The 22,899-nt window shown below is 32.6% G+C and overlaps 1 protein-coding gene across 8 annotated transcripts in view; it reads right to left on the bottom strand.

Moving 5' to 3' along the window:
• The window catches only part of LOC127718404 (anion exchange protein 2-like), a 136,810-nt gene that overhangs the window by 39,531 nt on the left and 74,380 nt on the right, over positions 1-22,899 (bottom strand). For 5 of the 8 annotated variants that reach the window (XM_052224410.1, XM_052224409.1, XM_052224408.1 and 2 more), the window contains 8 exons: positions 16,613-16,671; positions 14,883-15,240; positions 14,008-14,213; positions 10,132-10,993; positions 6,403-6,450; positions 2,455-2,548; positions 1,629-1,816; positions 545-702 (listed from right to left, as the gene is read on the bottom strand). In XM_052224410.1, the coding sequence (XP_052080370.1) occupies positions 545-702; positions 1,629-1,816; positions 2,455-2,548; positions 6,403-6,450; positions 10,132-10,993; positions 14,008-14,213; positions 14,883-15,240; positions 16,613-16,648 (1,950 nt within the window). In that variant the 5' untranslated portion in view covers positions 16,649-16,671. Of the gene's footprint in view, positions 1-544; positions 703-1,628; positions 1,817-2,454; positions 2,549-6,402; positions 6,451-10,131; positions 10,994-14,007; positions 14,214-14,882; positions 15,241-16,612; positions 16,672-17,589; positions 17,702-22,899 lie in introns of those variants that run through there. The other 3 variants (XM_052224407.1, XM_052224415.1, XM_052224413.1) reach the window with 3 other exon arrangements.

The following is a 22,899-nucleotide window of genomic DNA, read 5'->3' as shown; positions in this document are numbered from 1 at the left end:
CTTACTCCTAAATTCCATGTGCTTACTGGAGGAAAGGCGCTATAATACCAATTCAAAAGTACTTCCTTTGATTGGCCTGGGCTTGAACTCATGACCTCCCGTCCAGTCTTTCCTCTTATTCCTAAATGCAATGTGCTTGGTGGAAGATAAGCAAATACCAATTTAAAGGTATTTTGTTTGATGGCCTGGGATTGAACCCAAGACCTCCCACCAGTTTTTGTTCTTACTCCTAAATGCAATGTGCTTAGTGGAGGAAAAACAAATACCAATTTAAAAGTCTTTCATTTGGTTTGCCTCTGATCAAACTCAAGACCTCTGACCTCAGGTCAGATTGCAACCATGGTTTACCTCATGAGGACTGTTTGATGGCCTGGGATTGAACTCAAGACCTCCCATCAGTCTTTGTTCTTACTCCTAAATGCCCATATGCTTAATGGACAGAAAAGTAAACACCAATGTGAAAGTCTTTCGCTTGATTGGCCTAGGATTGAACTCGCAACCTCTGACTTAAGGTCAGATTGCTACCATGGTTACCATTATTTACCTCATGAGGACTGTGATCAAATTTTTTTCTTGGTTCCTTGTAAAACTTTTTCTTGGCCTTGTCAGCCTTTCCAATATGGACGATGGATGCCATGGCATTACGTTTCTTCCTGTTGATTTTATGTCTTCTAATTCCTTGTAAATTCTCCAATCTATGGCCTAAAAATAGAAATATTATTTTGTAATTGTATAAGATTTTGTTTTCTTCTCAGTCTTTAGTTTCTTCATGTACTGTTTATGAACTTATTTGTTTTTTTGTCATCTTCGTTTTTTGCCTTGGCATTGCGTAGTCCCCTGAAAGTAAATGAAGGCCCTTATTGCTATTGGTAAAAAAGAAGACTTTTCTGCTGGTCCATACTTAGAAAAATTTGATTCAGACCCAAGTCACAAAACAGCCCAAATGTACCTTGCCTACTGCACTAGTCAATCTTTATCTGAATACATAATTAACAGGGCAGCTATTTCTGATAAGAAGATCTTGATACTATAGATTATAGCCTTTGTATCAGGTCGATACCAGGATACATCTTTTTGAAAGAAGAATATTGACTGGCTTCTTTCTGGAATCCGACAAAATTTATATTGAAAATCTTTAACATAAATATGGTTCCATATATTGATATATATATATATTGTTACTTCAAAACAGCTCTACCAAAAATTAGTCATGTGTTCACTAATATTCATGGATAGAGGTTAACTATATAAAATTGGTATAGGTGTCATGCTGTATAGACATAAAATTTATAAGCAACTGATTTGTTTTAAATTTTGCACTATGTCTGGCTTCCATAACTTTGGTAGCAGGCTTGATAAAAATTACTGTAGAGACAGCCATCAAAAAGTATTAGTAGACTTACTAGGTTCTGCATAGGGTTTTCATTTACATATTTAATAAAGAACCTTAATTTTTATCACAATGCAATTACAAGTACACACTTTTTGTATTTTGTATTTTTTATTATTCCATTACTATTTTTATAGAAATGGATTATCAATTTTGTAATCAACATCATAAAAATCTAATGATTTTATGATTCCTAGATATCCCCATGTTGGGCCTCCTTAATAGAAAAAATACATACTGGCCATTTCATCCAAATCAGCTGTATGTAGTAAATTAGCCTCGTCAGCCTCAGTCGGAACACGCTGAAGTTTTTTGTCCAGGTGGACTTCGCTCCCCTTCTGTCGCCGTAGTAACAGATCTTCTTGTTTATAGTGCTCATGATGGTGGTGGTGATGACGGTGCTTGTGTGGCCGCCCGTCTGATGATCTATAAATAGAACATGTGTAATTTGTAATCCCAGTGATCAAGATACTGTAAACCAATTTATGTTTCTGACTTGAAAAAAAAAGGCTAATATAAATCATCACCAATTTGTAAAACTTTGATCTTTCCTTACATAAATAAGCCAAGAAAATTAGAAAATCACAGAAATAAAATTAGGCGAAGTTTGTTGGAAAGGGCTCAACACGAAATAAAGTATCCACGAAAATAAGTTGGTTTACAGTAACTGTATGAAGGGCGGAGTACTCAACACAACTAGTATAGACCTCCCTACCACTTTCCTTGTATAAAAATAAAGAGATATGGTATGATTGCCAGTGGGACAACTACCCACCAGTGTTCAAATGGTGTGGATGTTAGCAATTATAGATCCTTGTACAGCCTTCAATAATGACCAAATCCCAAACTGTATAGTCAAATGTATGTTAAATCCCAAATGAGTCAAACCAAAAACTTGTGAAAAAAAAAAAAAAATTTGCTGTATCTCAACCAAGCATGCAGCATTAAGGAGTTGGAGCAGACATCTTGGCAAAGTCTCAGAACTATGTGTCTGAATAGGGGATGAATTTGTTCTCTTCCTGGTAGGCACCTAATATTTGGTGTAGAAATGGATCATATCTTACCTAGAACCTCTCCTGTTATTATTATGAATCACTTGTTCTGCTGATGGATCATTTTCTTTGTCCAAGGCCTCTAGATTGGAGTTACTGTCTGCCCCTACAAATATATGCACCATCTCTAAATTAAATTATATATCATAAAATATTTAATTCAATTTCAATTATATGTACTGTTAATTCAGAAATTATTGCGTGCATTCATAATTACGATTTTTGAAGAATGGACTAAAATGAGAAATTAATTATTGCGATTTCAGGAAAATCTGCATATATATATATATATATATGAATCAGATATCAAAATGAGAGTTCTCATTATTGCGATACTCACCAAATATCATTATTCACATTAAAAAAAAAATCCCAATAATTTCTGAATTTGGAGTATAAAATCAGTTAATTACATTTAAAGTGATGTGTAGATAAATATATTCTGTATCGTGTGAAACAGGACATTTCTTAGGTCAACACTGTTAAATCTAAAATTTAAAAAGCAAGGCTTGCTTTCAAAATTGACTGTCAAGAGTAGAGAAATATTGCATTGCATTGGATTCCTTGGTGTTATCTGTTAAAAAGATATGTAAAAAAAAAAACCCAAAAAACAAAGTGCTGAAAGTGGCATTAAAAAACATAAATCAATCAATCAATCAATCAAATATAAGGGATTAGAAGGGAAATGATCCATCAGCTCATGATACAAAAGCCCTATATACAATTTAAACAAGAGGCCCCACGCTGAGATGTCACACCGGCTTTACTGATCATGATTGAATTTCTTGTTGAGAGACCAATAGTCAAAAGCCACTTCTCAAATGATTTTAAATTTGGTGCATCCGAATCACTTTTCTTAATTTATTATCATCAGGAATGCTCAAATCCTAAAAATTTTATAGCAAAGAACATATAAAGACTTGAACACATCTGGACCTACAATGACCAAAAAGTTCCTAAAAATAAATTACGCAAATCTAAGGTCAGCTTTGCCTGTCTCAGGTAGTTGAAACCTTAGTTTCTTAATAATTTCTAAACCTATCAACAGAGAGTATAAGAAAGAAAATATATCATAAATCAAGCCTCTGCTGAAGTAATAAATGTCAAATCATGCTTACATCTTATTATTATATATGATACATGCTACATAGTACACAAATTATATATATATATAACATTATCCAATCATCCCTTTCAGAATCTAATGCATTCTGGGTAAAATTTTCAAAAGCATACACAAAAACATTGTGATTGGCTAACAAGGTTCTAAACAATGGAAATTCAACCAATGGGCTAACGTTATTTTCATTTCAATGTTCAAACAATAAAATTACAGACAATCCCTCGATTCTGAAATGGTGAATTTCTACAAACATAGGAAAAACAAGCGTCTTCTAGTATGTAACTATGTGACCATTTATAGCAAAAGTACAAACATTTGTATTAAAAGATAGAAGCAAAATAGCAGACAAAGCATTAAAAGCAGGTGTTAATAATGGAATATACACTTCAGTCCATGTGGATTCTGTAATGTTCACTTGTCCACTGTGGACAGCCCATATCTTTAAATATCAATTTTACCATAGGTTAAACGAAAGTATAGAACTCAAAAGCTTTGATAATTTTTTCATATTTATATTGGGTTCAAACTTATAATGAAAGAAATGAACTGACATGTGTACATCACCATCTTGAATTTTGCCAGTTCTGACCCACTTCCACTGAGGATAGGTAGAAAAGACAAAGTCCTCCCAAGCTGTAGTGTACACCATCTTGTATTTTTGCCAACTCTGACCCACTTCCACTGTGGACAGGTAGAATTGACAAAGTCCTCCCAAGCTGTAGTGTACACCATCTTGAATTTTGCCCACTCTGACCCACTTCCACCTTGGACAGGTAGTAATAACAAAATCCTCCCAAGCTGTAGTGTATATGATGAGGAGTGAAATAAAAACAGGCAAAGGTGGATGATTGTTAGGTGAGCAGGTGTACACTTTATAAAATGAATATATAAAATTAATAATGACAGATATTTATCTTATGCACTGTAGACTTAGACATATTTGAATTCTCTTATTAGCAACGAATTTGAATTCTCTTATTAGCAACGAAAAGTTGATAACTTAAGAGTGGCAATTTTGGGGCGATAATATTATATGGGTATAAGGACCAATTACAGTCATTTATGGTTCTAGCCACTAAATAACACAGAATTTCCACTTTATCTGAACGTTAATGTCATATGTGATATTGTATAGCAAGAAGAGAAGAACAAACGTCAATCAATTCTGAAGCTCCTCTGCCTTCTCCGAATTTGAACTTATTATGAATGTAACGAAACTTGCAATCAACAAGTTACCATGGAATGCAGAAGAGCATGGAGGTAAATGTTGATTTGTAAACCTGTTTCAACTCTCATAAAAGAAATTTGTATTCAAAAGCAAGAATAGATTTGCTTTGTATTGATGAAGTTATCTCCCCTTGTGAATCTGAATATTACAACAGTATGCTGTTTTGACAAAAATCACTCTTTATTGCATAAATTGCCAACTGAAAGTAAGTTTAACTCGTCTTATCATTATCAAAGACGTTACATGAAAATGTAGTTTTCTATAAATTCAAGCAGTGAACCATACATCTACTTATTTTGTCGTATGTATGAACATTTTTATTATTTTTTTTAATCTAAATCTTTAGATGTGCTAAAAATATTGAAGACACACCAAAATTCAAAATTTAGGATATATAAAAGAAGAATGGGTCTGAGGACACAAATGCCCCCGCTCAAACTTGCAATTAATACATGTAATATGTGAAAATATTTTTGGGACAGACAGATGAATGGTCAAGGGTTACATTTAATGCCCCCTTCACCTAACGGTGGGGGCATACAAATTAAATGAATTACAAATCTTAACACTCTAAAATAGGTAAATATCCTTTGACAAATTTTGACTTCATATTAAAGATATAAAAATGCATAAATAAAAGTAGAAAGAAGAATGTGTTAAATGCTAAATATCTATTCAGAGATCTAACATAACAGCTCAATCCATTTCAATCTGAGATTTTTCTATAGTATAGTTAAAATGCAATTCAACAGATAGTTGTTAAAAGATCCAAATGCATATGATAAAGAAAACAAAACTCGGAATTGTGCAAAATAAAAGTGATACTAATAAGTTTTTTGACATGTATTTGCTAGGAACATATTTGGCCACATCAATTTGATTTCAAGTTCTTTGGATTTTGCTTAAATCAGAAAACAGACAAAGGAACAAGTTTTTATTATCTAATTGACAATTTCAATGTGAAAAAGCATACATTTATTTGACCTTTTGAAACAAATTTTTTGTTTGCTTCTATTCATTATAACAGCAAATGGAATTGATTTTCTTTTCTGATTTTTTTTCTGGAGTGGTGGGATATAAAGAATTAGCAGGGTAACAAAGGAATAGATGTATTTACATTTTTGATACTTCTCAAATCATGTGACAATCACTTTTAAATTTTGACTTCAAAATATGAAGGAAAATTTTCCAGGAATTTGTGTGACATTAAGTAATTGCAGACTTATTAGCATAAATGTGTAAATACATCTATTGTGAATTGTGACCACATGAAATATTTCTAGCCATGAATATGGGAAATCCAAAGTTCTGTGAGGACCGCACTTAACATTATGTTTGTTCCTCTCTTCTAAGATTTCTTTTAATGTTAGTATGCAAGCAAATAATTTTTTCCAATACAACTTTTGAAATATGTAACAAATTTAAGTTTTTGAACACAAAACTAGTAATGTTGTTTTGTTTATATTCATTGCTAAAAGTAATAAATTCTATATCTTAAAGTTCTTTCGAAAAAAAATCAATGAAAATCTTGAAAAGAATTTCGATGGAGCAATTTGAGGAAACAAATATAAGTGTAAGCAGGTCAATCAATGTGGCCTTTAATACCTACCCATTTTAAATGTGACTTTATTCGGTGGTTCTAAATCCTCGTCCATACCTATTCAAATAAAATCACTTTTTTTTTCAATTTAAAAATTCCATCTGATTTTGATCACTTCTCAAGACAAACCTCCTCGATAATATGATCACTATTAAGAACAGACCTCTACAATACTATGATCACTATTTAGAACGTGCCTCTACAATACTACGATCACTTTTAAGAACGGATCTCTACAATACTATGATCACTATTAAGAACAGACCTCTACAATACTATGATCACTATTAAGAACAGACTTTTACAATACTATGATCACTATTAAGAACATACCTTTACAATACTATGATCACTATTAAGAACAGACCTCTACAATACTATGATCACTATAGCTATTAAGAACATACCTTTACAATACTATGATCACTATTTAGAATGTGCCTCTACAATACTAAGATCACTATTAAGAACAGATCTCTACAATACTATTATCACTAATAAGAACTGACCTCTACAGTACTATGATCACTATTTAGAACTGACCTCTACAATACTATGATCAACTATTTATATACATGAATAGGCTACAAATATACTATTATGACCAGAATTGATGGTATTTTATGTCATGAATGTACATTTTCTCTTTTCATCCTGAATCAATGACATGATATGATATGAATGATCAGTTAGTAGCTTTTGCAAAATACAAATACAGATAGGTACAGAGACAACATTCATTTTAGTACAATGGGTCTTAAAACAATTCATTGAAATTCTTGAAATTTCTCCCTTGGTAAGGGCAACATTATAATTCCACTTACGGTAATTTTTTAAGGAGTCTGGAACCTTCAAAAATAGACTGATAATACTAAAACATAGTGAACAAGTAAAATATGTTACATGCCATAATTCAAAAAAATAAAAAATAAAGATCCCCCATAAAACAGGACATCAATATTCTATATTTCACTTTCATTGATTAACCCCCTCCCCAAATAAAATTTATCTTAACTTTTGAAAATAGTTTTGCATTAAAAATCATGAAAGAATTGAAGGTAGCAGCCATCCTAAAAAGTAGAAGGTGACTAGATTGATATGCACTTAAACAAAATGGTTCTACAGTACCTATCAGTTATAAAACTCTAGCTAACTAGCCTAAGTTAAGCATTCTGTAAAAATCACTTTAAAAGTACCTATCAGTTAAAAAATTCTAGCTAACGTAACTAGCTTAAGTTAAGTAATCTGTAAAAATCACTGGAATAGCACAGCTGACTAAAGCACACTTAATACAAATGACAGGTTTACAGTCCTTACTAAACAGAATTTTATATAAAGGGCTTCCTTAGGGATAGCATCATATGAGAGTAGCATGTCAACAATGGAAAATATAACAAATTATATCTATATTATAGAGATTTAAATCTGTACTGATTTTTATTGTATAAATAAAGCTAAGAAGATGTGGTATGATTGCCAATGAGACAACTCTCTACCAGAGACCAAATTACATAGAAGTTCAAAAGAAAAGATTTAGAAAATTTAGAACACTTATCGGTTGAACAACATTTTCAAACCAACTCAAAACCGAATAAAAAACTGCTTCGCTGAGTGCAGCTGGATACGCCCGCAGAGGTCCAACCCTGAACAGTTGGGGCAAAAATGGACACAATATTCAAGCTTGATACAGGTCTGAATTTGGATTGTATTAAATATTTGACATATTATAGGTTTCTGAATAAATGTAGTCAAAGAACTTGAAATTGGTTATATGAATATATATATAATTATATTCAATTAAAGATTTTTTGCTGTTTAATTGTGCAATACACTGTTCTGTTGCGCAATACTTAGTAAATCTGTTGTCAGACTATAACAATTAAAGTTCAATTAATTCTCAATGTCATATTAGAAATTTATGAAAATGTAAAGGGAGCTTACATCAATAAATATAAATAATTCACCAAAGTTTCATGCAAATTGCTGACAGCATTTCTGAGTTATTGTCCGAAAACTGGAAAATCCCCCCTTTTTTAATGAATAAAACCCCATAACTCAGAAATGTAAAATGCAAAATTTATAAAATTCTAAATGGAGCTTACATCAATAGATATAAACAATTCACCAAAGTTTCATAAAAAACTGCTGAAAGCATTTTTGATTTTTTGTCCGAATACTGGAAAATCCCCCTTTTTTTATGAATAAATCCCTGTAACTCGAAAACCTAAAATCTAAAATATATAAAAATCGAAAAGGAGCTCATGTCAATAGATATAAACAATTCACCAGAATTTCTTTCAAGTTGGTGAAAGCATTCTTGAGTTATTGTCCGAAAACTGGAAAATCCCCTTTTTTTTAATGAATAAAACCCCACAACTCGGAAACATAAAATCTAAAATTTATAAAAAACGAAAGGGAGCTCACGTCAATAGATATAAACAATTCACCAAAGTTTTATGCAAATTGGTTAAAGCGTTTTTGAGTTATTGTCCGACATGTTGATGATGGACGGACAGACGGACGGACGGACAGACGGACAACGGTATACCATTATACGTCCCGTAATCGGGCGTATAAAAACTAAGTTTCTAGCATAAAAAGTCACAAGCAATGTATAACTTCAAGCAAAAAAAACAAGAAATGACTCTTTCCCAAATATCTAATATCTATTGCAGAACAAACTCTGAATAATTATGCCTTTAACATGTTTAAGGTGGTACCAAACACCTTGACTAAAATTAATTTGGCTCGTTCACATTTTCATAAAATTTTGACAAAATATTTACTTTGAACCTTTGACAAAAATATAAAATTTCAATAAAGTTGAACCACACAGTTTATCGGAAAAATTTCATTGGATGTATAGCAGTTTGACAAACACTCATTTTGATCATTGAGAAGCTAAATATTTCCTTAACAATAGAACGTGATTAAAACATTCAGTTGATTTTTACAGAGTTATCTCCCTGTAGTGTTATGTACCACCTTAAATATTTTTCTACTGCATTCTTTCCCAAATATCTAATATCTATAACAAATCAGGCTCTGAATAATTAATTAGTTATATATAAAACATGATTAAATCTTTCTCTACCTGTCTCACGTTCTGCATTGATAAACAACATGATAGTATAAACAAACGCACTAAAAAAGACTGTTTTTGTCTCTCTATCTAGATATTAATGGAAAATTTTGTAAACAAATGCACTTCAAAAACAAATATAAGACTGCTTCAATATATTCATGAATCCTTTGGTCTCAGTGACTACAAATTAATAGATAACATAGTAAACAACAGCACTTAGAATGCCTCTATAAGAATCTGATAAGAACTTCCAAGTTGCAAGAAAATTGGTTGAATAATAATTTGGTCCCGTGACCTATCAATAAAAATTTGGGAACTCTAATTAAAGTGCCACAAGACATGTCACACCGCCTGTTTGCAAACACAAATAATAAAATACAATTAATTTGCATCAGCGGGAAAATATATTTTTTTAAAAGGCAGATTTTTATATCACTTTATTTCTTTTACTGTTCATCATTTTGCAAAAAAAAAAATGATTTAAACTCATTTTTGTTGGGTAAAAGTCACTCTCCTTTTAGTTGCTAAGTGATATGAAATTTTTTAACCTATGAAGAATAATATCCCCTTCCTCACTGCCCCTCCCAAAAAAAAAAGAAAAATCAGCTATAATAGGTCAATATTACAAGCATTCCTTTGAACTTTCAACATACCCATATGAAATTTGACTTTGCTTGACCCTACAGCTTCTTTCATACTTTTAGCTCCCTCTTGTGAGGCACTTTGAGACAATACGGGTTCTGCACTGGTATCTGACAGTACATCTGTCCAGTTAGTCTCTGGAGGTCCCCTTGATACAGATGTTCCAGAATATATTGATTCCGTATCTGCCGGTTGGGACACTGATGATGTCACTGAATTGAATGACCCTATATCGGACTCCTTCTTTCGTGAAGACAGAGAATTCTCATCGGCTAAGTAAAACGTTCTCTTTGGTGTATTTTTTTGGGAACTGACCGATTCAGTATCTCCAAAATAAAATACAACTTTGTCGTCATCTATTGACCCTTTTTCACTCTTCTTGGACTGGTTTGTAGGCCAGACTTTACCCAAATGCTGAAGGTCTTCAACAGAAGAGGCTCCCGATGAAACAGGACCAACCTGAAATTGAGGCTTCAATGCTGAAGACGTGACAGGTGACGATGGATATTCAAAATGAACTGGCGAGGGTGAAGTCAGAATTATGGCAGGGGAATCTTTCAAATTTATTCTATCATCATCAGAAAGATCCAGCTTGAAGTCGTTCGGCTCAGATCCTTGTCGTTTAAGCTCATTAATACTCTCAACAGGGTCATCTCTTGTTGTCTCACTGCTGATGAGATCTCTAAAGGTGGACCGTTCCTTTTCAATGAGGTCTACAGAGTCCGATCGTTCCATTTCTATAAAGTTTTCAGATTCTGGTTGGTGCACTCCAGTATCCATTAGAGTGTATGTTACCCCATTTTCCTGTCTTTCAGTCTCCGATTCCATGCCGTCTGTTTCATCAGAGGAATCCGAGGAGGACTGGTCCAATGACTGTCAATAAAAGAAAACATTAAACCTACATTTACAATTAACACAAAAATTTAACTATTGCCTGTCCATCTTATCTTGTTTTGCTAAAGATTTCAGTGTCTCTTTCACTATATCTTTTTTTGTTTTACTAAAGATTTCAGTGATTTGTTTTTCACTATATCTTTTTTTGTTTTGCTAATGATTTCAGTGTTCCTTTTTTCATTATATCTTTTTTTGTTTTCCTAAAGATTTAAGTTAAATTCCGTGTGGTGAACCAACGCCTGTGAAATCGTTTTGGTAGAGTCCCTGAAGTGGATACCTTGGTATGCCGGGTTGTCAAATCATGCAAATGAATGCAATCCTTAAATAATAATTAAAATTGACAACAACACTTCAAAAGATCTGCAATTTTATTATCTATGTCTACATGTTTCGCCTGCAAGGCAGGCTTCATCAGGACAATTTTTATACAGAATTTAATCCCTGAAGTACTCAAAGTGGTGCATGAAATTTGACGTCGTCATGGTGAGAGAAACAATGAAAAGTGAAAGTAGCAATACAGAGTTATAAATAGATAAGATAAATATAGAAAATTAAAGTTTGTTTACAATGTAACTTGAGTTTGTTTTACTATTATATGATACATGAAATTGTTCTAATGGCTTGGTATCTAATTGGACGAACTTCCCATGGTTCCTACCACTTCGCAAGGCTTCTCTTCCAACCTGGCCATTGTTGGAGGTTACTACTTCCTGGCGCGTCGGCAACACATAGGAAGATTATGGTCGCCGCTATGTAAAATAAAATTGTCAAAAAATGTTCCCTTGTTAATTATTTGGTGACTCTCTATAATTTTTGGATCGTCTGCAGTAGTTGTTCTGTTTAATAGCATGGTTGTGAATTCCTAGTTCATTTAAGATCGGCGCCCGTGGTACGTTTTTTCTGCTAACAGTTATATATATATGTTAAGGTGGTATCGGATTTCTTGGTCATCTTGGTTCAGTTGTTATTTCGTCGCAAGTATGGAATATTCCTTGGTCCATGTATATGCTGGTGGCCTGTAGATTGGCGCGTGTAGCAAGGCGGTTCCTTTCGGATGCAGGGGTTCACGATTAAATAATAAATTAAATTCCGTGTGGTGAACCAACGCCTGTGAAATCGTTTTGGTAGAGTCCCTGAAGTGGATACCTTGGTATGCCGGGTTGTCAAATCATGCAAATGAATGCAATCCTTAAATAATAATTAAAATTGACAACAACACTTCAAAAGATCTGCAATTTTATTATCTATGTCTACATGTTTCGCCTGCAAGGCAGGCTTCATCAGGACAATTTTTATACAGAATTTAATCCCTGAAGTACTCAAAGTGGTGCATGAAATTTGACGTCGTCATGGTGAGAGAAACAATGAAAAGTGAAAGTAGCAATACAGAGTTATAAATAGATAAGATAAATATAGAAAATTAAAGTTTGTTTACAATGTAACTTGAGTTTGTTTTACTATTATATGATACATGAAATTGTTCTAATGGCTTGGTATCTAATTGGACGAACTTCCCATGGTTCCTACCACTTCGCAAGGCTTCTCTTCCAACCTGGCCATTGTTGGAGGTTACTACTTCCTGGCGCGTCGGCAACACATAGGAAGATTATGGTCGCCGCTATGTAAAATAAAATTGTCAAAAAATGTTCCCTTGTTAATTATTTGGTGACTCTCTATAATTTTTGGATCGTCTGCAGTAGTTGTTCTGTTTAATAGCATGGTTGTGAATTCCTAGTTCATTTAAGATCGGCGCCCGTGGTACGTTTTTTCTGCTAACAGTTATATATATATGTTAAGGTGGTATCGGATTTCTTGGTCATCTTGGTTCAGTTGTTATTTCGTCGCAAGTATGGAATATTCCTTGGTCCATGTATATGCTGGTGGCCTGTAGATTGGCGCGTGTAGCAAGGCGCCACCAGCATATACATGGACCAAGGAATATTCCATACTTGCGACGAAATAACAACTGAACCAAGATGACCAAGAAATCCGATACCACCTTAACATATATATATAACTGTTAGCAGAAAAAACGTACCATGGGCGCCGATCTTAAATGAACTAGGAATTCACAACCATGCTATTAAACAGAACAACTACTGCAGACGATCCAAAAATTATAGAGAGTCACCAAATAATTAACAAGGGAACATTTTTTGACAATTTTATTTTACATAGCGGCGACCATAATCTTCCTATGTGTTGCCGACGCGCCAGGAAGTAGTAACCTCCAACAATGGCCAGGTTGGAAGAGAAGCCTTGCGAAGTGGTAGGAACCATGGGAAGTTCGTCCAATTAGATACCAAGCCATTAGAACAATTTCATGTATCATATAATAGTAAAACAAACTCAAGTTACATTGTAAACAAACTTTAATTTTCTATATTTATCTTATCTATTTATAACTCTGTATTGCTACTTTCACTTTTCATTGTTTCTCTCACCATGACGACGTCAAATTTCATGCACCACTTTGAGTACTTCAGGGATTAAATTCTGTATAAAAATTGTCCTGATGAAGCCTGCCTTGCAGGCGAAACATGTAGACATAGATAATAAAATTGCAGATCTTTTGAAGTGTTGTTGTCAATTTTAATTATTATTTAAAGATTTAAGTGTTTCTACTGTGGATTCGTTTATTTTCATAAGTACCAATTTTCGTGGATTGAGGAAACCTTGCAATTTCATTGATACTTGATTTCATTTTGCCAAAATCTGCATACATTCAGCTTTCAACTCAGACTGACAGTGTATTCACAGAACGATATTGTAGATTGATTGATTATTGGTTGTATAAATCCCAGTGGCAATAATTTCTTGCACATTCAGGACGATATATATTCTGATCAACTTATTGTGACTGTTTTTGTAGTCGTAGATTTTGCTAGTGATCTTTATGTGTGAATAAAATGAGATGTGAGTATGTTTGTCACTGAGACAGCAACCCAATAACAAAAAAAACAAACAAGAGATATTCTAGCAAATTATCTTACATGATCTTCTTCATTCTCAACTTCGTGAATGGTAGGTGACAACAGAGCCGATCTAGAGGGAAAACTTTTAGGGGTTTTCATTTTTCTTTTCTTCTTCTTTTTCTTTTTCTTCACTTTTTCCTGAGATGGACGGCTGTGTTTAAATGATTTACTCCTCATGGCTTTTAGTGGATGGTGCTGGTGGGGAAATCTAGAGGTTCTATGATCTGTACAAAATTAAAATAATATGGTAAAGGGATATTTAAGTTTATCTTACCTCCTATACATTTCTAGGAATATGATTGGTTAAAAGCAACCATGTGGAGACCGTGTATATTTCATATGGGGTTAGTAGGTGTGGTTTATTTCAATACAAGGTTAGTAGAGGTGTTAAAACTTTGTAAAAACAACACAGTGTTGAGGAAAAATCTGAAAGGTTTCAACAGACGAAGAAATTGATGATGAACGATTGAAATAAATGCAGAAAACACATTTATAGCTAACATTAAAGTTGTTATTGTTAGCATTTGTTTTTGTTTAGACCAATGGAAGTAGGATCTTAATATTGAAGACTTGATTGCTTTGATAGGCCACTAGTCTAAATACCACATGTTAAGATAGTCGGTAAGATAAATTCGTTACACAGTGTGCTAATGATTAAAGTTCCTATTTAAGCAATAAACATTTCTACAGTTTTTTTGGTTTAGCATTTGCTTTTTGATTTCAGGCAAATATTTTCATGATTTCTAATTTTGCAAAGATTTAATTTGCATCATTTTTCTATTCACCAAAAAAAAAAATGGCTGACTAAAATTAAGTCAGTATGGTTTCTGCCTATCCATGAAATAAAACAAAATCTGTCAGTGATGAGTATTAATGAATCTATATCATCTTACTTGAAAAATTCTCAACTTCAATATCATCTAAGAATTGCTTTTCCATCACTTGAGCACCGGTCTGAAAATTGGGGTCACTGCGGTTAGAAGTAACCAGCTCTGACCCAGATGATAGTGCTGTAATGTCAAACTTCTCCGGCATAGAAAACAATTTTTCAACATCTTCGTTAAAGGAACTCCTGAAGCTTGAAAGACGAGGTCTACTCTCTACCTCTAACTGGGAAAATGGGACAGGTGCTGTTGAAACGCAAGGAATAGGGCCTGGCAAGGGAGCAATTTCTTGTCTTCCTTCAGTTTCCAGGCTGCCCCCATGACTAGATGATGTCGAAAGAAAAGGTTCAGTTTCTTTAATATAATTCTGCAAAGAGAAGAATGTACTTAAATATTCTGTAAAAAACAATATCTTCTATATAAATGTAATATAAGGATTTTTTTAAGTGTACAATTTACGCTTGAATTACAAGGATCTGAAACGCTTTATTTTACTTCCAGTTAGGAAGACCTTTTGCAGAACATTAACTTTTGTCGTTAAGATACAAACATTACACATTGAATTTGTAGTAACGATTAGAATAGAATGCTGATTGGAGTGTTTTCAGATTGGTATGTGCAAGATGATGGAAAAACAGAATTGGGTTTTGCTCATTGTTAAAGGCTGTACAGTGATCTAGTTTGTTAACTTCTATGTCATTTGGTCTCTGGTGGAGAGTTGTCTCATTGGAAATCATACCATATCTTCTTGTCGTAAACTTAGGTTCCGGTAAAATCCATTTTTATAAAACATCTGTGTATATTCTACACAATCTAATGAAGATTCAATTATTTTTGTGGGTACAATTTTCTAGGATTGAGGACAAATATATTTTTTAACTATACAAAGTTAAATTAAGCTTACAATCCGTGCAATTTTTGATAAAAAGCTAACTGTTTTATGTTTTTCGATACATGTCAAAAATCAACAGAAAGTGATTATTTTCCGCAAACTGTATAGGCTTGATTTTACTTTTTATAGTTGCTCTTGACCGAGTACCAGAATGTCCTACCACAGAGTAGGTAACCTGTAGAAGATTCTATAATTTCGGGAGTCAAAAGAAGGTAATATAAAAATAGTCTATCAAGTGACTATCTTTTGGAGAAGTACAGAATGCACCTACGAGTCGAAATTTCCCTACATGAGTACATCGTGACCTTTGCTGACATGTTTGGTCAATAATGGTGCCAGAACAGATTTAATTTTACTTCAGTGTATAAATGCTATCATTTGGGTTATATGATTGCACTGATCTATTATAAATATATGTTTTATTGAACTGATGATAAACGAAAAATGTGTTTAAAATTTATTATCTATAAGTCTTTTTTGAATTTATCAGTGTAATAGTCCTTTCATTGTGATTTAATGCTGACTGTGTTTTATGAGGATTATTTTTTACTATGCAAATAAAAACTGTTTTCCAAAGTATAATAAAATATATCTTTTTAAGTACTAACCATTGTAGTTTTATGCTGTCTGTGTTTTATGAGGAATGTTTTACTATGCAAACAAAAACTGTGTTTTATAGTTAGTATTAAAAGTCTCGATTGGATATGTATCTTTTATTTATTCTCTTTACAAGATTTTTTTTTCCAAATTGAAATGTTATAGGTTGGTGCAAATGAAATCACCCTGCCTAATGAAACTATTAAACAAGGGGAAATAACTCAGCTTCATGAAATTATGTAATACAAACCAGATCTTCGCTGTTGTCTCTTCCAAGTAAGGCCATTGTCTTCTTACATAGAGGGAAGTCTGAAAAAAATTATAAAAAATTAGGTTATATGTCAAACCCCAAGGCAACTTTACAGGATACCCTTTGGTTGCCCTTGTGTGGGAGCCCCCTCAAATATACGTGTGGACAGGATACCCTTTGGTTGCCCTTGTGTGGGAGCCCCTCAAATGTACGTGTTGACAGGATACCCTTTGGTTGCCCTTGTGTGGGAGCCCCTCAAATGTACGTGTTGACAGGATACCTTTTGGTTGGCCTTGTGTGGGATCCTCTCAAATAAAACCCCATGTAGAAAAATTTTTACATTTTTTTTACTGAATAACCAACAGTATTTCAACTTTGAAAACTCTGCCATTGGACATTTCCATAAGAGAGCTGAAAAAGGTCTAAAGGACCAGAAGAAAATTTCATTTCTAACATTTCCTTAAAATGTTACAAGTGTCTTCAAATCAGATAAATCTACTGCAAACAAAATATGCTGCAATAGCTTATAAAATATTGGCTTTCATAAGAAGTTATTTACTTTCTTTGAACCTGTTTGTAATTTCTATAGAGCAATTACTTCATTTTTTTTAAATATTCTTCTTGTCTAAACTTCCTGAAAGAGCCATTGATTTTTTTTTTTATAAAAACAAATAAATTCAGGAATCTTTATAAAAGAACTATCTGTTTTTAAAAGTCTTGCAAAAGTAACAAAAGCATTTTTTAGGTTCTATCCATCATGACATTACCAAAAGAAGGATAACTCATGAAATTGCCTAAAAAATTAAAGATGTCAAAATTTTAAATGCAATTTTGTATTTTTTTAAAAACAATTATCAGTCACAATTTTTTACAATATTTGCCAGTTTGTTCATTGAATAAAAAAAATGTTTATTTTACAGTATTGTTGGGTTGCCATCTATATGTATATACCCATATCATCTTGTAAATACACTTACCCCTGCTCATGCTAACAAGTTTAATATTCCAGTAATTCACTTAGTTATATAAATAAAAACAGTTCCCCCAAACATCATCCTGTGTGAATCCTTCCGTGACCTTCAAGTCATATCAAAGTAACAATAACCTTCACACCTAAAAACCTTTGACCTCATATATTTTATTGGATTCTTAAGATTTATTAACAAGATTTACAACAGATAAGATTTAATTTGTATATACATATAAATTATATAGCTTTCCATATTTAGTGATTTTATTGTAATTTGATATTACATAATGTTGTCATTTTCCGCCTGCCCTTACCAAACAGGAAATCATCCAGATTTAATATTTATCTAGAAAAGTGCAAATTAAGTTAAAATTAAAGTTTCTGCAAGTACAGTCATACACCACTAGGAAACATGAAGCAATTAAGAATATATCATAAAATTGTATCTTTATGTAAATGTTAATGTATTAGGTACAGATTGTAAACAAGATGCTGTCCAGTGACAGCAAACCGGATTTTCCTGCAGAGGTGGAACCCTGAACAGTTGAGCAAGTATGGACACAACATATAAGCTTAAAACAGCTCCGAATTTGGATTGTGAGTGAATATTTAAAATAGATTATTATCTAATTCATAATGAAAATGATATTTGCAAATCTGAACCCCAAACAGGATCATGTAAAAATAAACATTAACACACACAACAAAAATGAAATGCCACATTACAACTGTGACATCTACCTTCATAACACACATGACTTAAAAAAAATAGTTGTGAAGAAATTTTGATGTTATCATTACTGGTTCATGGAATAAGTTTGAGTTATTTCCCTTTGAACAGAAATATGGTTTAACATAGTACTCTAACATAAGATATGATTTAATATAGTTCTCTAAAATTAGATATGATGTAAAACAATGTATATCCATTTTCAAATTATAATCAAATATAATCAATAGTTCCAAATATTTTTTTCTTCATTTGTCACAAACTAATATAGATCTGCAGCTTATCTATCAAAGTCAACAAATTTTCTACACAATGTAATGTAATGAAATATATCCTTTAATAAAAATAGATTATTATCTAATCAAAGGAGTTCACATCACAAAAAAAAAATTATATATATAGTATTCAGAAAATTAGTTTATACAGAATAGCAAACAAACCTACCACAAAATTCTTCAAACAATTTATCAAAGAAAAGGAAAAAAAATCAAAATGTCATTTATCATAAATACAATGTCTTTTAAAAATCTTTTAAAAAATTAGTTATTTCCCTTTGTACAAAAATGGATTAATTCATCAAAAATTGAATTCTTGTGAAAGGGCTATAACTGAACAACGAGAAAAGCTAAAATCGCGAAAATTGAACTTGACCTTCTTTTAGTCACGGGAAACAACATATCTAAATTTGAAAAAAATTCTTCGAAGCGTTTTTATGTAAATGAACGGACACTGTTTGGCAGCCGCCCGCTGTACATCCTCAAATCAATAATCGATTTTTACTTCGAAAATCCGGTTAAATAGAACATAGATAAATGGGGAATGTGTCCATTGGACACAGATGATGCCCCCGCTTGCATATCATATAAAGTTATAAAGGGACATAACTGAAGAACATTAAAGTTGACGCTACCCAAATTTGTTATTGATCTGAGTTTTGTAGTATTAAGTATTGTGTATAAGTTTCATCACATTTGGTTGAGGCAAACTAAAGTTTGAGAACGGAAACAAAAAATTAAGCAATTTTTTCCTTTTTATAAAGAAGCATAACTCTAGAACTGTTAAAGTTACACCACCAAAATTCAAACTTCATCTGTATTTTGTGGTAATAAGCATTGTGTATAAGTTTCATAACATTTGGTTGAGGCAAACTTAAGTTTGAGAACGGAAATGAAAAATTCAGCAATTTTACCATTTGTAAAGGGGCATAACTCTACAACGGTTTAAGTGACGCCACCAAAATTCAAACTTGATCTGTGTTTTGTGGTAATAAGCATTGTGTATAAGTTTGGTTGAGGCAAACTAAAGTTAGAGAACGGAAACCAACTTTGGGACATACGGACAGACAAGGGTAAAACTTAATGCCCCCTCCGCTACGGCGGGGGCATAAAAATTTGATAAGCTCTGCAGGACCTTAAGATATTCAGGAAAAACAAGCATTGAAATTTTTAACAAACACAAAATCATATATTCTAGTATCTTATTTGATTTTAAGAAATGTTTCCTAGATTGATTGATTGGTGTTTAACACCACTTTCAACACTAATGTGCTATTTCGTGGCAGTCATTTTTTATTGGTGGAGGAAGCCGGAGTGCCCGAAGAGAACCATCGACCTTTGGTAGGAAAACTGACAATCCTAGTCAATTAAGATTGGAGTTGAGGGCATCTGCCACGTGTGGGATTCGAACTCACAACATCAGTGTTGACTGGCTAGTGATACAGTAGTTCGATTACTTAGACCACTCGGCCACCGAGGTCCCATGTTTCCTAGAGGGACTCTTACAATAATTCAAATATCAAATAGTTTCCAATTCCAAAAGAATAGTCTTCCACCTCGGCGAGGTAAAACCAAAGATTTTTAAAGTGGTATGCTAATTGCTGTAAGTAGCTTTTTAGAGAAATAACAAAGTAATGGGCTCTTTTCAAAAAAAAATCTTACCACAAAAATTGAATGTAAGTTAAAATGAAATTCAAATATTCATGACTTACAAGTATTTTTTCTCATAAGGTTGTGGGACCCCTAAAGTAAAATAAGGCATTATAGCACTCTTTTACTTTAGGAGTCCCATTAAAATTACCTATATATAGGTTGTGGGACCCCTAAAATAAAATAAGGCATTATAGCACTCTTTTACTTTAAGGGTCCCAAATTTATTATCACAAATAATGAAGAAAAGTGCAGTTAACTCATTTTACTATATAGTTCACTCATTTTACTATATGTAAGTGCTTCAGCAACCCATTACTTCTCATTTGTACTTTTATGGACCGGGAACCCGAAAGTAAAATCCAAAAATGTTGGGACCCCTAAAGTAAAAGAAGGCCAAATTTTTGTGAAATGTCGAGTTGAGTCGTTAGTCTGCTGTGAGTCCGAATATTTATGTGTCACGGTTGTGTGTGGTATGTTATACTGTAGACTGTGTAACCTTGAAAGCTGCCACCGTAAAAACTTGACTTACTGTTTAAAGTTCATAGCACTAATATGTTCATTAACGTTTACTTGTAATATTTCTAAGTCTTCATTTAATATTTGATTTTAGACTTAAACATTCGTTTGTCAATCAATTTGACTCCCAAAGATTGTAGATAGTAATTATAGTACATGTTTATAGTACTTAGCATATTAAGTCAAATATTTGATTTGTATTAGAAAAATTGGGAAGGGGTGGTATTTGACGCATTTTCAAAATTCCATTTTTGTTTCTTATTCTCAAGTTTTTTTTCTGGCTGTTATCTTGAATGTTGTCCTATATATGTCAATTTCTAAACCAATATTTTGATCAATGAAAAACAGAGATCAATCGAACAACATGTTTACTATAAAAAAAATAATTAGGGAAGGTTTAACTTAGCTAAGAATTAAAAAGGTTAAATAACAAAAATACCAAACTCCAAGGAAAATTCAAATCGGTTCAAAGTCCCTTATCAAATGGCAAAATCAAAAGCTCAAACACATCTAATGAATGGAAAACAACTGTCATATTCCCGACTTGGTACAGGCATTTCCTTATGTAGAAATGGTGGATTAAACCTGGTTTTAAAGCTAGCTAAACCTCTCACTTACATGAAAGTCTCATAAAATTCCATTTTATTAACAACAACTAGTGTGAACAAAACAAACAGACATAATAGGTAAAAATGTCAAAATAGGGGTAGAGCAGTCAACATAATGTGTTATAATCTTAATCACTATAAAAACAAATAAATATGTCAACAAAGATAAACAAATTGAATGAGGATGATGTTGGATTAATGTTCAGTGGCAAATTAAATGCATGTTCAGGACGAGAACATAGCAACCTGATATGAATGTGAACCATGTTATGTACTAGACTGACATACTGAGCCAGATTTTCATTAAAGTGGTAGCTCACAAGGTAACAGTCGCAGGAAGACATGCCGTCCAACCTTGACACAATATTCTGACTCCCGAGTTGACCTGTCTTTGCTAATACTTCTAGATTCTGTGTGATTATTGGAGAATCAACAAATACCAATTTTCAAGTCTATGGTTTGACCAGGGCTACTGGAGACAATAAAATTGAGAATGGAAATGGGGAATATGTCAAAGAGACAAGCACACTCCCACGAAACCACTGAGGGTTCGGAGGCAGTATTAAGAATTACAGAATAAAGTTACATAATATTCAGCATTAAATTTACCAGCGAGGAAAATTTTCTTTCAATCTGACTTCATATTGTTCAGAAACTGTTTGGGAAAATCATCATCAAATGTTGGTCATAACAAATTTACATAAATTATTTATAAAATTTATGTAACGGAAAACTTAATGTAGCGTGGAAATGTTCGTAGGTCCACGTAAGAATGTTGATCCTTTTGTTAGTATTAGTAGCCTACAACCCCATAGGTGTCTTCATTGGTATTTAACTTATGTCTACATATTGATTTTAACCTTACATAACATTGGACAACAGATATAAGTAATTAAATGTCAACAAGTGGATAGTCTAAGTATATCTATACTATAATATTTGTCATTACACAGGAATTTAAATCATGTCTGAATATGGTCAGATGAAATTTGCATAATTTTATTTTTTATTTATAATAACTAAGAAAAAACAACAATATACATGTATTTTGAAACTTTCTGAAATGATATCTCTTCACATGCTTTTTATTTATAGCTCAAATAAAAAAAAAAAGTTTGCTGGGCTGATATGCATAAAACCACTTAAGTTAAGATATCCAATAATAGTACTAATTTATCGTAGGACATGTAGAAAAATCTGTCCGTTCGGAACAAATCTTAACTTAAGTAGTTTTATGCATATCAGCCCTGACTCCTACCCTCCCCCTTTATATCCTCTTTTTTGTTTGTTTGTCATACATAAACATTTTAATGAAATTAAGGTTTAAAGGGGAAGTTCCATAAATAAATCTACATGTTCTATTCTTTCCATTTTTAAATACAAGCAAAATACCTTCAATCATTTACAAGTCATAAATAACAATTGTCAATTTTCCAACTTATTTAATGAGTATGCAGGGGAAAACAAATTACCTTTTAACCAGATTACATCAATGAAATTTGAATCACACACAAAAATGTCTATTTCTTAACAAA

The sequence above is a fragment of the Mytilus californianus genome, unplaced genomic scaffold (genome assembly GCF_021869535.1).
Source record: "Mytilus californianus isolate M0D057914Y unplaced genomic scaffold, xbMytCali1.0.p SCAF_10, whole genome shotgun sequence".
Lineage (NCBI taxonomy): Eukaryota > Metazoa > Mollusca > Bivalvia > Mytilida > Mytilidae > Mytilus > Mytilus californianus.
Note: the sequence above shows the minus strand (reverse complement) of the source record. Positions and strands in the feature narration are given on the sequence as shown.